This window comes from Procambarus clarkii, chromosome 58 (genome assembly GCF_040958095.1).
Source record: "Procambarus clarkii isolate CNS0578487 chromosome 58, FALCON_Pclarkii_2.0, whole genome shotgun sequence".
In the NCBI taxonomy this organism is placed as follows: Eukaryota; Metazoa; Arthropoda; class Malacostraca; order Decapoda; family Cambaridae; genus Procambarus; species Procambarus clarkii.
The window spans coordinates 29,198,013-29,212,343 of record NC_091207.1 but is presented as its reverse complement, the minus strand read 5'-3'; the positions used below and the strand labels follow the sequence as shown (position 1 = coordinate 29,212,343).

The window sequence follows — 14,331 nt, the reverse complement described above, 5'->3', positions numbered from 1 at the left end:
CTGCCAGGAGCAACGCAACGGGTATGTACAGGACGCCTTAATCCACTTGACCATCTCGACCAGACATAAGCAGGTGATAGCGGAAGCTATTTGAACCCCCCCCCCCCCGCCAGCACCTGGATGGTAATCTTGGGCATAGCATTTTATCAAATCACCTCATTCTTTGGGGCACATGTGAGGAACACAAATGCGAACAAGTCTGAAAGGTCCCCAGGACTATATGCAACTGAAAACTCACACCCCAGAAGTGACTCGAACCCATACTGCCAGGAGCAACGCAACTGGTATGTACAGGATGCCTTAATCCACTTGACCATCTCGACCAGACAAAAGGAGGTGATAGCCGAAGCTATTTGAAAGAACCTCCCGCCAACCCGGATGGTAATCTTGGGCATAGCATTTTATCAAATCACCTCATTCCTTGGGGCACACGTGAGGAACACAAATGCGAACAAACCTGAAAGGTCCCCAGGACTATACGCAACTGAAAATTCACACCCCAGAAGTGACTCGGACCCATACTGCCAGGAGCAACGCAACTGGTATGTACAGGACACCTTAATCCACTTGACCATCTCGACCGGACATAAGGAGGTGATAGCCGAAGCTATTTCAAAGACCCTCCCGCCAACCCGGATGGTAATCTTGGGCATAGCATTTTATCAAATCACCTCATTCTTTGGGGCACACGTGAGGAACACAAATGCGAACAAGCCTGAATGGTCCCCAGGACTATATGCAACTGAAAACTCAAACCCCAGAAGTGACTCGAACCCATACTGCCAAGAACAACATAACTGGTATGTACAGGACGCCTTAATCCACTTGACCATCTCGACCGGACATAAGGAGGTGATAGCCGAAGCTATTTGAACCACCCCTCTGCCGGCACCCGGATGGTAATCTTGGGTATAGCATTTTATCAAATCACCTCATTCTTTGGGGCACACGTGAGGAACACAAATGCGAACAAGCCTGAATGGTCACCAGGACTATATGCAACTGAAAACTCACACCCCAGAAGTGACTCGAACCCATACTGCCAGGAGCAACGCCACTGGTATGTACAAGACATCTTAATCCACTTGACCATCTCGACCGGATATAAGGAGGTGATAGCCGAAGCTATTTGAAAGACCCTCCCGCCAACCCGGATGGTAATCTTGGGCGTAGCATTTTATCAAATCACCTCATTCTTTGGGGCTCACGAGAGGAACACAAATGTGAACAAGTCTGAATGGTCCCCAGGACTATATGCAACTCAAAACTCACACCCCAGAAGTGACTCGAACCCATACTGCCAGGAGGAATGCAACTAGTATGTACAGGACGCCTTAATCCACTTGACCATCTCAACCGGACATAAGGAGGTGATAGGCGAAGTTATTTGAAAGACCCTCCCGACAACCCGGATGGTAATCTTGGGCATAGCATTTTATCAAATCACCTCAGTCTTTGGGGCACACGTGAGGAACACAAATGCGAACAAGCCTGAATGGTCCCAGGACTATATACAACTGAAAACTCACACCCCAGAAGTGACTCGAACCCATACGGCCAGGAGCAAGGCAACTGGTATGTACAGGACGCCTTAATCCACTTGACCATCTCGACCGGACATAAAGAGGTGATAGCCAAAGCTATTTGAACCAGCCCCCCGCCGGCACCCGGATGGTAATCTTGGGCATAGCATTTTATCAAATCACCTCATTCTTTGAGGCACACATGAGGAACAGAGATGCGAACAAGCCTGAATGGTCCCCAGGACTATATGCAACTGAAAACTCACACCCCAGAAGTGACTCGAACCCATACTGCCAGGAGCAACGCAACTGGTTTGTACAAGACGCCTTAATCCACTTGACCATCTCGACCCGATATAAGGAGGTGATTGCCGAAGCTATTTGAACCACCACCCCCCCCCCCCCCCCCGCCAGCACCCAGATGGTAATCTTGTGCATAGCATTTTATCAAATCAACTCATTCTTTGGGGCACACGTGAGGAACACAAATGCGAACAAGCCTTAATGGTCATATATGCAACTGAAAACTCACACCCCAGAAGTGACTCGAACCCATTCTGCCAGGAGCACTCTGCAACTGGTGTACAGGACACCTTAACCACTCGACCACGACCGGACAAAAGATGATGGTAGCCGAGGCTAATTCTCCTTCATCTCGCTGGCACTCTGATGGTTGTCTTGGACATAGTATTTTATCAAGTCACCTCATTCTTTGGGGCACGCGTGAGGAACACAAATGCAAACAAGTGTGAATGGTCACCAGTCATATAGTAGTAGTAGTAGTAGGCATCCTTCAGTCTCGGGAGACTATGGAGTTGCGCCCTAGTTGTCTAATCCTGGTGCAGCATCTGGTGTGACTGATGAGGCCAATCCGAGAGTGGCAGTCCATCCCACACCGAGCACAAACGAAGTCCGATTCTGGTCCGTCTTCCTGGCTACCGGCTTTCCTTCTCTGTCTCTTAGCCTCCAATTCCTTGGCAAGTGACTCTTCGAACTTGGAGAGACCTCTTTGAACAGACTGCCTCCAGGCTGAACGGTCTGCAGCCAGTGTCTCCCATATAACAAGATCGACGTCCTTGGCTTTCAGGTCCCTTTTGCATACGTCTTTGTACCGTAGCTGGGGCTTGCCTGTTGGACGCTTTCCCTGCCTCAGCTCTCCGTACAGGAGATCCTTAGGGATCCTGCCGTCGCCCATTCGCACAACGTGCCCGAGCCAGCGCATTCGTCTCTGTTTCATCATTGTGTACATGCTGGTGATTCTTGCTCTCCCCAAGACGTTGTTGTTTGTCACCTTGTCCTGCCAGGTGATGTCCAAGATGTGTCTAAGGCTGCGCATGTGGTAGGCATTCAGCTGTCTTTCCTGACGGGCACGGAGTGTCCAAGACTCACTGCCATAAAGGAGAGTGCTCAGGACACAGGATCTGTAAACCTGAATCTTAGTATACTCAGTTAGCCTATTGTTGGCCCACACTCTCTTTGTCAGTCTGGACATGGTAGTAGATGCCTTACCGATGCGTTTGTTTAGCTCCGTATCAAGAGAGAGGGAGTCAGAGATTGTGGAGCCCAGGTACACGAAGTCGTGAACGACTTCCAGTTTGGAATCAGAGATGCCGATGTCAGGTGGGGAGTCCACTCCTTGTCCCATGACTTGTGTTTTCTTCAGACCGATGGTGAGTCCGAAAGCCTGAGAGGCCTCGCTGAAGCGGGTTATGAGCCGTTGGAGGTCTTCAGCTGAGTGGGCAGTGACTGCTGCGTCGTCGGCAAAAAGGAAGTCGCACAGACACCTCAGCCGAACCTTCGTCTTGGCTCTCAGCCTGGCGAGGTTAAAGAGCATTCCATCCGACCTGGTCCGGAGGTAAATGCCTTCCGTGACAGATCCGAAGGCGTGCCGCAGCATAACTGCGAAGAAAATCCCGAATAGGGTTGGAGCCAGTACGCAGCCCTGCTTTACTCCACTTCGGATGTCAAAGGCGTCTGATGTTAGGCCATCAAAGACCACGGTGCCCCTCATGTTCTCATGGAAAGATCTGATGATGCTGAGGAGCCTGGGTGGGCATCCGATCTTGGGGAGGATCTTGAACAGGCCATCCCTGCTGACGAGGTCGAAGGCCTTCGTCAGATCTATGAAGGCTACGAAGAGTGGCTGCTTCTGTTCCCTGCATTTCTCCTGTAGTTGTCTGAGGGAAAAGACCATGTTGATGGTGGACCTGCCAGCTCTGAATCCGCATTGTGATTCCAGTCATATACGCATCTGAAAACTCACACCCCAGAAGTGACTTGAACCCATACTGCCAGGAGCACTCTGCAAATAGTGTACAGGACACCTTAACCACTCGATCATCACGACCGGACAAAAGATGATGATAGCCGAGGCTAATTCTCCATCATCCCGCAGGCACTCTGAAGGTAATCTTGGGCATAGTTTTTTATCAAATCACCTCATTCTTTGGGGCACACGTGTGGAACACAAATGCGAACAAGCCTGCATCTGCTACAACATTAACATATATTCCAAAAAGCATCCCGCCGCAAAACAATAGCCAAACTCTCAAATCTAAGTCAATAATACTCCAGAAACTATTCTAACATGTCATTATATCCTCTTTTTTATATCTTCGTCTCTCCAAGGAGGAAACACATCACTTTCACCTACGGTCATTAAGGCTGTCTATGAATACCCAAGAGAAGATAACCAAGTTCGCCTGCCTCATCCAGCAAAAAACACCAACAACTAAATTTGTAACAAAAACATATTGAAAACTTCCAACATCAGAGCACAAATCAAAATGTAAAATTTAACAAGGAAATACAGCAGGCACTATTCGAGTCATCCCCAGCCATGAAGAAATGTCTTCACACAATTCTGCCACAGCAGAAGCTCTACAGAACAGACACTCACACTCGTACGAAACAATATCATACCATGAGCATATGACACCAGATTAGACCCATTAGTTGTTGGCGAACCTGAAATCTATAATGACACCTATTATTTTCCACCTAGGTTACCAGGTGGCTTTACAAGAAAAAATGCCAACATGTCAAGCAATGGCTAAGCCCGGTACTTGGTGATGCTGCACGAGGTCTTCTTACGGAACTCATAAGACTTGTCAACACGTTCATAATGGTATACCAGAGGTCATCAACCCACTTTTTATTTTTTGGTGCTTACCGCTGTACACTTAATAAGATAGACGGGGCCATGCCAATCACGGTTGGCAACATTATCTTACGCTTCGTTGTTCAGGCATTATCAACCAACTAGCGGCTCAATTGGTGAAGCCAAATCAACTTCAATTGGTGGTCCACAAGATTGTGAAGCTGCCGCTCGTTCAGAACGAGCATACATCGGCAACATCTCTGACCGAAAGTCTCTAATCAAACTGGACTTTATAAATGCCTTCAACACGGTCCGAAGAGATGCAGTGCTCCGTGTTGTATATTGCCACTTCCGTCCTCTTTGCCCATTCATTCTATCGTGCTACAGTAGTGAATCAAAGTTATTCTCTGGCAAACATGAAATCAGATCAAGAGAAGGTGTCCAGCAAGGGGATTTCTTAAAAGAAATCACCAAAAGTTTGTAACTGTTCTTGGACGATTGCAGATCGTCCAGGAACAGTTACAAACTTTTGGTAGTTTCTATTAAGAAAATCGTGTTAGAAATAGCTGCCAACCTTCCCCTTAATGACTGTCAGATTAAACAAGAAACTCTTCCAGTCAGACTCGGTGGCCTTGGTGTCCATATTGTTACCCAAATTGCTGTTTCATCCTTCCTGTCTCTCCCTTCAGCATCAGATGACCTGATGATGGAAATTTTACCTGATAATTTAGGTGACTTACAGTAATACATGACACATACTGAACAGAATGCATCACTAATTGGGATATCCTGGCAACCACAGCAATCAGACCAACACTACCAAAAATCAACAAACTATCCACCTGGAACAGCCCCATCGTGGACAAAGAGACTACAACTTTGCTGGAGACAACAACAATACCCAGCAACATGCTCACCTCTCAACCATATATGCTCCCCATGCAGTGGATTTCCTTTTGGCATTCCCTATGTGACAGGTATACATTTCTTGATCTGCAGTGGCTTTGTATTGCAGCTGCCTTGCTGTTCTAATCCACACTCTATGTAAGTGTGTTTGTGGCAAAGCAGATGTGGAGCCATCATCAAGTAGAGCCTTTCCTCTGCCCAGCGTCCAGTAGGGAGAGAGCCTCGTCTTCTAATATCCCATCACTTTTCTGACTTTGCTGGTCAACTGGATGGAATCACACTACACCTGTGGAGGAATGGCAGACAACTGGTGTGGGACTGTACTCGTAGACCGTCCTTGGCAGCCACATAAACATTACCCTCTCTGTTGGTCAAGCTGCGGCCACACACATGTTTTGTGTGTGTGTGTGTGTGTGTGTGTGTGTGTGTGTGTGTGTGTGTGTGTGTGTGTGTGTGTGTGTGTGTGTGTGTGTGTGATGCTGGTCGGCAACCTGTCAACAATTGCTGGAAAAGTTGTCAATAGTCTTTTTAAGTGCTATAGTAGCATCATTTTTTTCCTTTTTAATATCAGCAGTCTTCACCAAAACATTTAATCGTTAAATAATCCACATCTCATTGAATCATGTTTAAAAAAACGCATTAATGTAAAGTAATTCATATAAATATTCAAACTACATTTTCTGGAAGGAGTGGTTGGAGGCCCCAGTGAAGCCAGGCATGACTGTATTCCAAATTGGTAAACGAACGCCGCCCTTCCAGTCCTGGGAGCCTTTCTTCGTGGGCACCAACCTCGACCCTCTCTATGATGAGAGACTCACCTGGGAAGGCAAGAGTGACAAAATGACTCAGGTTAGTACAAATTATGCCACTCTCTTTTCCCTCTTTGTCTCTCACTCCTTTTTGTCTCTCACTCTTTTCTGTATGTCTCTCTCTCTCTCTCTCTCTCTCTCTCTCTCTCTCTCTCTCTCTCTCTCTCTCTCTCTCTCTCTCTCTCTCTCTCTCTCTCTCTCTCTCTCTCTCTCTCTCTCTCTCTCTCTCTCTCTCTCTCTCTCTCTCTCTCTCTCTCTCTCTCTCTCTCTCTCTCTCTCTCTCTCTCTCTCTCTCTCTCTCTCTCTCTCTCTCTCTCACTCTCTCTCACTGTCTCTCTCACTGTCTCTCTCTCTCTCCTCAGGACTAGAATAAACTTTGTGTATGTTCACTGAGAAGTTGGGTACACTTCAAGGCGTATATATATATATATATCTTTCCAATGAGAAAGATTTCTTGAGCACTGATAATGAACACGAGCTGAGAGTTCTCTGTGTTTATGCAACCTTCCTTCATCTGGCGTCCGTAACTCCTTGTCCCTCATGGACAATCTTCCATAAAATACTTTGCCAGACTTCGTCATCATGAACTAGTTAATTAAATATTATAAAAAAATCATTACACTACGAAATAAGGTCGAATTACTCCCAGGTTATTTGCCACAGATTATTTCAAGCAGTTATTAATTTTCTCTCGTTGAGTCACTCCGTAAGAAATGCAACTGTTTAGTCTACCCAGTAACACAGACTCGAGTGACAGACTTTATTATCAAGACCGAGGCACAGAAAATGTCAGTATTATTCTGCCATATTTCTTGCTAATATATTGTATTTTTTTTAACGATTGCGTAAAGAATGTGACGTATTACGAGAGAGGCTGGATCGCGTCTGAATTAATTAAGAAAGGATATTTATTATTACTATTAACTGAAATGAACTGAACTGATTATCTTTTGTATTAAATGTGCTGATAAATTAAAAGACTTAAAGTGCCAGTTGCACTCTTATCTTCACCGTTCCCTCATACAAAGGGGTGAATCCTCTTCTCCCTCATCACTGGCATCTTACCTCGGGTGTCGTTGGCTTCCTCGCTTCCTACTCTTACGAAAGCCACGTTACCACCGTGCTTGGGTCGGCCACATTCTCGAGCACAGAGTCCCCGACCTCCACAATTAAAGCATCGGCCGCCTCCCCTGGGCGACCCACTACCAGTCACCCTGGTAGCACCAACGGCAGACGTACCCTGGGTCCTCTTTGAACTCCCCGTCGTCGGTTCTCTGGCAGTAGCTCCTGCTACAGAGTTAGGTCCGCCACTCACACATTGGGGCCTCCTCCCAGCGTCCCTCGAGCTCCTGAACCGGGGGTTCACTTCACTGGGTAAGCTCTTGAGAGAGCCCCGCCCGTCCTCGCTCTTCCTGAACTCTTGAAGTTCCCTCCAAACCATGGGTAAGGCGAGTGTCAGGGCAGTCCCTCCCTACGGAGATGTAGTGCCTCGTTGACCAGACCACACACTAGAAGGTGAAGGGACGACGATGTTTCGGTTTCTTCGACGACACAATCGACTTGAGAATGGTCCAGGACGGACCGAAACCTCGTCGTCCCTTCACCTTCTAGTGTGTGATCTGGTCAACATACTTTTGCCACGTTATTGTGACTCATCGCCTGCATGTAGTGCCTCCTCCAGCATGTCGGCTCTGTCCACGGCAGCTTTAAGGTCCTTAATTCCTGCCTCTTTCACTCTGACCTTGAGTTCTGGATGGAGCATCGACATGAACTTTTCCATCACAATCAATTACTTCAGGTCCTCCATCGTTTCCACCTCTTCGGCTTTCAGCCACCTGAGAAACTTACGCTCCATGCCACAAGCAGTCTCAGCATACGACCTCCCCGATGCTCTTTTGCACTCACGAAAACGTTTCCGGTAGACCTCCGGAGTCAGTCTGTATGAGTGGAGCACCGCCTTCGTGATTGTGTCGTACCTGGCGCACTCCTCAGTGTCTAACATGTTATAAGCCTCTCTCGCTTCACCGTTCAGTCTGCTCTGCACCAACGCATACCAATCCTCTTCCGGCCATTTCTTCAATGTTGCTATCCTCTTGAAATGGTTGAAGAAAGCCTCGGCCTCTAGAGATTCAAAGGTTGGTAGGTCGTGCTTCCTTGCCTTGAGGTCGTCCCGGCGTGCAGGTACCGAGACTAGCCCGTGTTCAACACGTCTCAGCTCGACCTCCTTGTTCACTTCTACCTCGGCTCGGCGCATCTGGAGCTGAACCTTACGTGCCTCTCTCTCTGGTCCCTTATATTGCTGCTGCGCCTCCCTCTCCTGCTCCTCATGCTGTGGCTGTGCCTCTCTCTCTCGCCCCTCAAGTGTTAGGGGCATAAGCCCCCTTACCTGCAAATCTTATAAATGATAATTTCTCCATAAATAAGTAATCTATTTGGTAGCCTCTTATATCAAATGACTCCTTGCATCTGAGGAGTGAACCTGCAAGGTACGAGAATATGACTCTTAACACTGGCATTGGGGAGAAATAAGGAGAGGGCACCGTAACATTGCTGAGTATAGAAGTGCATTGTATTACCACCTTCCTCTGGTGAGGAAGGTGGTAATACATTGACGTACACTCTTTCCATGCATGAAGCCATATATCTAGGGATACAACACGTTACTAATTCTGTAAAGAAGACGGTAACTCCAGTCTCCCCGGGTGATGTAGCTTTGCCTTTATGTAGAGCAGTCTACATCCTCTTCAGTAAAAAAACATGTCAGTCATCCTCTTGATGAAGCATTAAGTCAAGGAGCCTTATTCTATCAGCATATCTATTATTTAACTCATTCTGTGTGAGTAGAGGAAGCCTGTCAAAGCTGGAAATTGTGGCCCAAGCATCAATAAGCTCATTTGCTCTGTGCAGATGATTAGGGTGCGAGATCTCTGCAGCTTTTTTCCCTTTAATCTTGTTTATATCCTTCCATGCCCGGCTTAGTTGCGTGTGGGAATTGAGATCGATGACAAAAGTTTCCCAGTCTGTCTGCCTCAGCTCTACCATACGTAGAGCTTAAGCATTTCAGCAGTGCGGGTCCTTCTATAAGTTAGTCCAATTCTTCTGGCAGTGCGTTTTACTGTATATAATTTGGAATCATTATAATAGGCAAAAGCGTAATTTGGGTTACGTGGCCTGGACGATGGATTAAGTGATTCTATAAACTGTTCGATAGTACCTGTGAGTTCATTGTTAAAATCTTCAACTGAAGAAGGCTCAGATGAACTGTACCATTCTGACACATAAGCAACAAAATTGTTGCTTTTGTGTTAAATAGAGCTTCCGTCTATTTAAGCTTTGCTTAAATAGACGCCATATCTGACACTATTAAAGAGACGCAGACGGTGTGGGAGACGTTGAAACCGAGACATAGATCAAGAATACCTCCATAGATATGCGTCGGTTTAAGGCCACCCACAATCTGTGCATCATTGTGACTACCTAATAGTGACAACAGTTGGTTGCCGTTACGATTACTGAGCTATGAATTACCAATATTCCTAAGTCTAGCGTTATAATCACCTGTAATGATGGTAGGCTCAGTCTGAATACAGATAGGAAGGTCAGTATAATTAAACTTATTACTAGGAGCATACAGGTTAAAGATATTGAGAGCAGAGTTCCCCACGTAGATCCTCACACCATGATACTGAAGCCCTTTGGTTGACTTGGCTGGGAGTGGCTGGTGAGGAAGGGACTTCTTAACATACAAAATACAAGAGTGACTGGATTTAAGGTTATAGACAGCAAAGGAGAGTAATTTAGGGGGGTGGAGACCTGGTGGGAACTCTGCACTCCAGAAGGCAGACGACATCAATGGGCTCGGTCGTCACTTTGTGGTGATCAGGAAGTCTTTTCCTGAGTGATGCTATGTTCCAACTGAGGATACGAAGCACCGATGTATTGGGAGAGTTTGTGGAGGGATCCATACTTGATATCTAATTTTTAGTCCACAAGAGCTTATATGTGTGTTTGTGTAATTTACTGTCCCTTTGCTTTGCTTTGTATCACTCCTGGTATCCCTCTAAGTTCTGTGATGCAGCTGGCTGCAAGGCAATACAGCTGCAATACACTGTCTCTGGTATGAATTTTTTGACTATGAATTCTGTGCGAGATTTATGAATTCATATTTATTTATGAATTCTATTTATGAATTCTGTTTTAAGGGATTTGGAAGCACTGTTTTTAAAAGGCTTTCCAGTTCCGCAAGTCCTAGTTGTGATATATCAAACCCACTAGCTAGACGAGTGGTGGTATTTAAGTCACCAGGTGTGTGAGTCTCGCTCACTGTACTGCTCTCAGTCCTGGCTGCTGACTGTGGGTTACTGTCCAGGTCACTATACTCATATACTCACTATGTTCTTCGCGATGACAACGACAGCGCTGCTGTTCTTCCTTCAGCATCTGCTCATACGTCTGTTTAACTGTTACCATAGCTGCTTCATGCTGATGGCGAATCTCTTCTAACTCAAGTCCCCGAGTGTGCTCAACAGGTCTGGAGAGCATTTACCACACAGACAAACGTTTCACAGACAAATCACCGAGAGCAACACAAGGTTTCGCTTGACACAAATAGTAGAGATTTTATACTTTCAGTCGGCTAGCGTTGACACATTCACTTCCAATACATATTTCCTTAAATTAACAGCTGGATGAGGCTGTATTAGCTACACGGACTCAGGCATGGCATAGCTGGGCTGGTGGAAGGCATAGATGGCAGTCTTCTCCCACAAGCACTCCCACATGTGTCAGGTTTATTGTTTGACATAACAGCGTGCAGGTACACGTGAGGTACACTTGAGACGCACAGGTTGTAGGGCGCTTCATGTGATGGCTCGGAGCATGAAGGTGGACTCTTGATGTAGTGACTCGGAGCATGAAGGTGGACTCTTGATGTAGTGACTCGGAGCATGAAGGTGGACTCTTGATGTGGTGGCTAGGAGCGCGGTTCTATCGTAGTTTCTCACCTTAGACTCCAAATCAAGTAAATAACGTGGTTGTCTTTCTGAAACTATCGGCATTTGACTTGGATTCGCACATAGTGAGATTAACTGCTTTATGAGCTTCTAGAGGTTATCGATACTAATTGGGTCATTATTAATTTGATGCACGTTGTGATGCACAATCCCCTTTTCAGAACTGATGACCAGAAAGAACTCCAGTTAATACCCATAAACGGCCCAGCGCTCCTGGACAGAATGGAGGGACCTGGAACCCGACCTCAGGTGGGGTTCCCACTCCTAGTACTCACTGACTATTACTCGAATCCATACTACTCTAATTCATGCTTGTCTATGCCTGTTATACCTGAAAGGGATGAAAGCTTCGCATCTCCTTCGTCCACTGTCTCTTCCAGATGAGACCGCAAGGCAGGGTCTTGTGCTGGTGATGGTACTGAGGGAGCTATAATGCCTGACCTTCTGGCCTGGAGTCTGATGTTTTGACCAGTCGCCAAGTCTGCCACCACCTTTGTGTAATCTTGAGGCTCGAACTGTGAAGCGGCCTTGTAGTGAACTCCCCAAAATCCATCCCACAGTGATAATGTCTCCGTTGACCCTATGTGTCAGATTAGAAACAATCAGCTCTTTAGGCCTCGGTAGGTGGTAGAGATATGGAACACAGATGACTGAAACACAAATTTTTGTCAAATTTACTCAAACTAAAGCTGTAATGCAAAATTTGAACAGAATCCTGGTCACTGAGGCCGAAGTAAAGAAAAGCATTTATCAAAATCAGACAATTAACAGCGAAGTACTTAACTAAATAAGCTCCAACAAAAGACTACTGCTGACAGGTGAAGTATATGTCCACCTTCTGCACTGGTTGGAGGTTCACCGTAAGGGATCCTTTCAGTCCCTCGGCCTCAACCTGGCGAGGAAATATTCATCCATCATAATCAACTTGCCCCTTGTAATAACCAATTATCTGTGTCTAGCAACGTCCACAACTACTACGTGACTGAGTGATCCTCATTTAGTCAATTGCCTGCTCCTTGTGGATGGTCCCATGATACTGGGCTCTTCTGTATGAGTTTTTCTGTAATAAACTTTCCAACCATCCGCCGATATCTGAGAGCATGATACTTGTGTGACTCACTCGAGCGAATCGGTATGCCAGGCGTACCAAACACGTCTTCTTTTCCAGTCTACATCGGTGTGAGGGTATTTATTTTTTATTGTTTTCTTCCTACAACAACCTGCAATTGCATGGGACTGCACCAACACCGGTGGTGGTCACACTGCATGAGGTCACGTTGCAGAGAATAACAACAGGCGAGAGCAACTGCCGAGGTCCACTGTATCTCAGGTGTCAAGGTGTGGGGCTTGCAACTGCCAGGGCCCCCTGGTGGACACACCAGATGTAAGGTTCTGGTCAACTCTCATCACCAACCCAGCATACTAGGTCACCGTCGTTAGTCCCTCAATTGCTTAAGCAATCTAGTAAATAAACTAATGAATTATCACACCGAATTTGTATTCATTAGTTGAGGCTATGGGGTCTTGATACCCTGAGCCAACCCAATTAAAACAAGTAGCAATAATTTAATAACAGAAAATAATGGGGCAGTACTCAGAAAAAGGGATGACGGAAAGACACGTGTACAGCAAAATAAATTGGTTCAATAAACTTACTCATTAATACACTTTGACATGAAGCTACATTACGTTAATCTAAAGTGTCGCTTTCAACAGCTAAACAATACCATTGGCAGAAAAACACGGTCCTATCACTCTAAATGGTAAGAATGAGACCTCATTTACACTTTACTGGACTAGATGATCACAACCATGCACTGACATGTGTTTACTCACCCACACATGACGGTCACCCTTGAATGGCGTGTCACCCTTGAGAGGTGTGTCACCCGTGAGAGGCGTGTTACACTCGAAGTGTCATCACTGTATATTTATGCACAGTGAGGGAGCTCAAGCTAGTAATAAAAGCTTTGTTGTTACTTACAATATCCTGTAAATAAACTACTAATGACACAAAGTTTGGTCAAATAAATTTCAGGTATTAGACGTTCACATTAAAATACACAAAACGTAGGGGAAGATAAGAGCACAATCCTTGAGATATCCACATTAAAGTGAGTTTCAGTTTGCTACAAGAAGTTCTTATGGTTCAGGGATCCTAGTGATCCAAACAGTGCAATCACATACATGTTTGCATCAGTTTTGTTTGGTTCTACTTCTTCACCTTTTCTGCTTCAAGTAACGTTAGATACGCACTTGAAGAAGTCTAATAGCCCAAATAAAACTGAAATTAGCAACAATCTGAATGTGGACAATTTTCAAGGAACAACAAGAAGGTAAAGTCACTTATGTAAATATATACAGCAATAATAGTTCATTACCACGAATATATATACTTCATGACCTTGTGATGCCTTTAACCTTTGTCTCCTCCTGCCCACCCCACCAGGCATACATCATGTGCCTGCACGACTACGAGTTCCACGTGCTGGACAACGCCTTCCTCGTGCACCGGCCGGGCATCAAGGTGTACCGCACGGAGCCTGCCAGAGGGGCAGTTGTGGGCCCCCAGAACATCTTAATCCACAACAAGATCCAGCATCAATACGATGTCCTCTTCGGCTCCGGCAAAAATTGTTCTATATGACAACAGAGTTGGAGAGACAGAGTGACATTACTAGTAGTGTATGGAGTGATGTTCTCAATAGTGTATGGATGTGCCATTATCAATAGTGTATGGAGTGACTTTGTCAAGAGTGTATGCATGTGAGGCTCATGTGCTATACACAGATTATTCTCACATTTGTAGAAGCATTTCAGGAGTGTATTTTATGTGAAATAAAAGTTTTTATTGTCTTTTTATATTTTGTTTTATTGTGTCTGATCAGGGATGTCTGTAGATAGCGGGACTGCGGCAGGAGCACTGCCGTCTCCAACCAAGACGTTTTCTAGAGCAAAACTATGCTTCTTAATGCACGAAT

At 45.8% G+C, this 14,331-nt stretch overlaps 1 protein-coding gene across 1 annotated transcript in view; it reads left to right on the top strand.

The window, feature by feature from the left end:
* The window catches only part of LOC138353483 (beta-1,4-glucuronyltransferase 1-like), a 73,738-nt gene extending 59,627 nt beyond the window's left edge, over positions 1 to 14,111 (top strand). Inside the window, exons 5-6 of the mRNA XM_069306454.1 lie at positions 6,217 to 6,378; positions 13,800 to 14,111. Of these exons, the coding sequence (XP_069162555.1) occupies positions 6,217 to 6,378; positions 13,800 to 13,997 (360 nt within the window). The 3' untranslated portion in view covers positions 13,998 to 14,111. The remainder of the gene's footprint in view (positions 1 to 6,216; positions 6,379 to 13,799) is intronic.
* Positions 14,112 to 14,331: the final 220 nt, after the last annotated feature.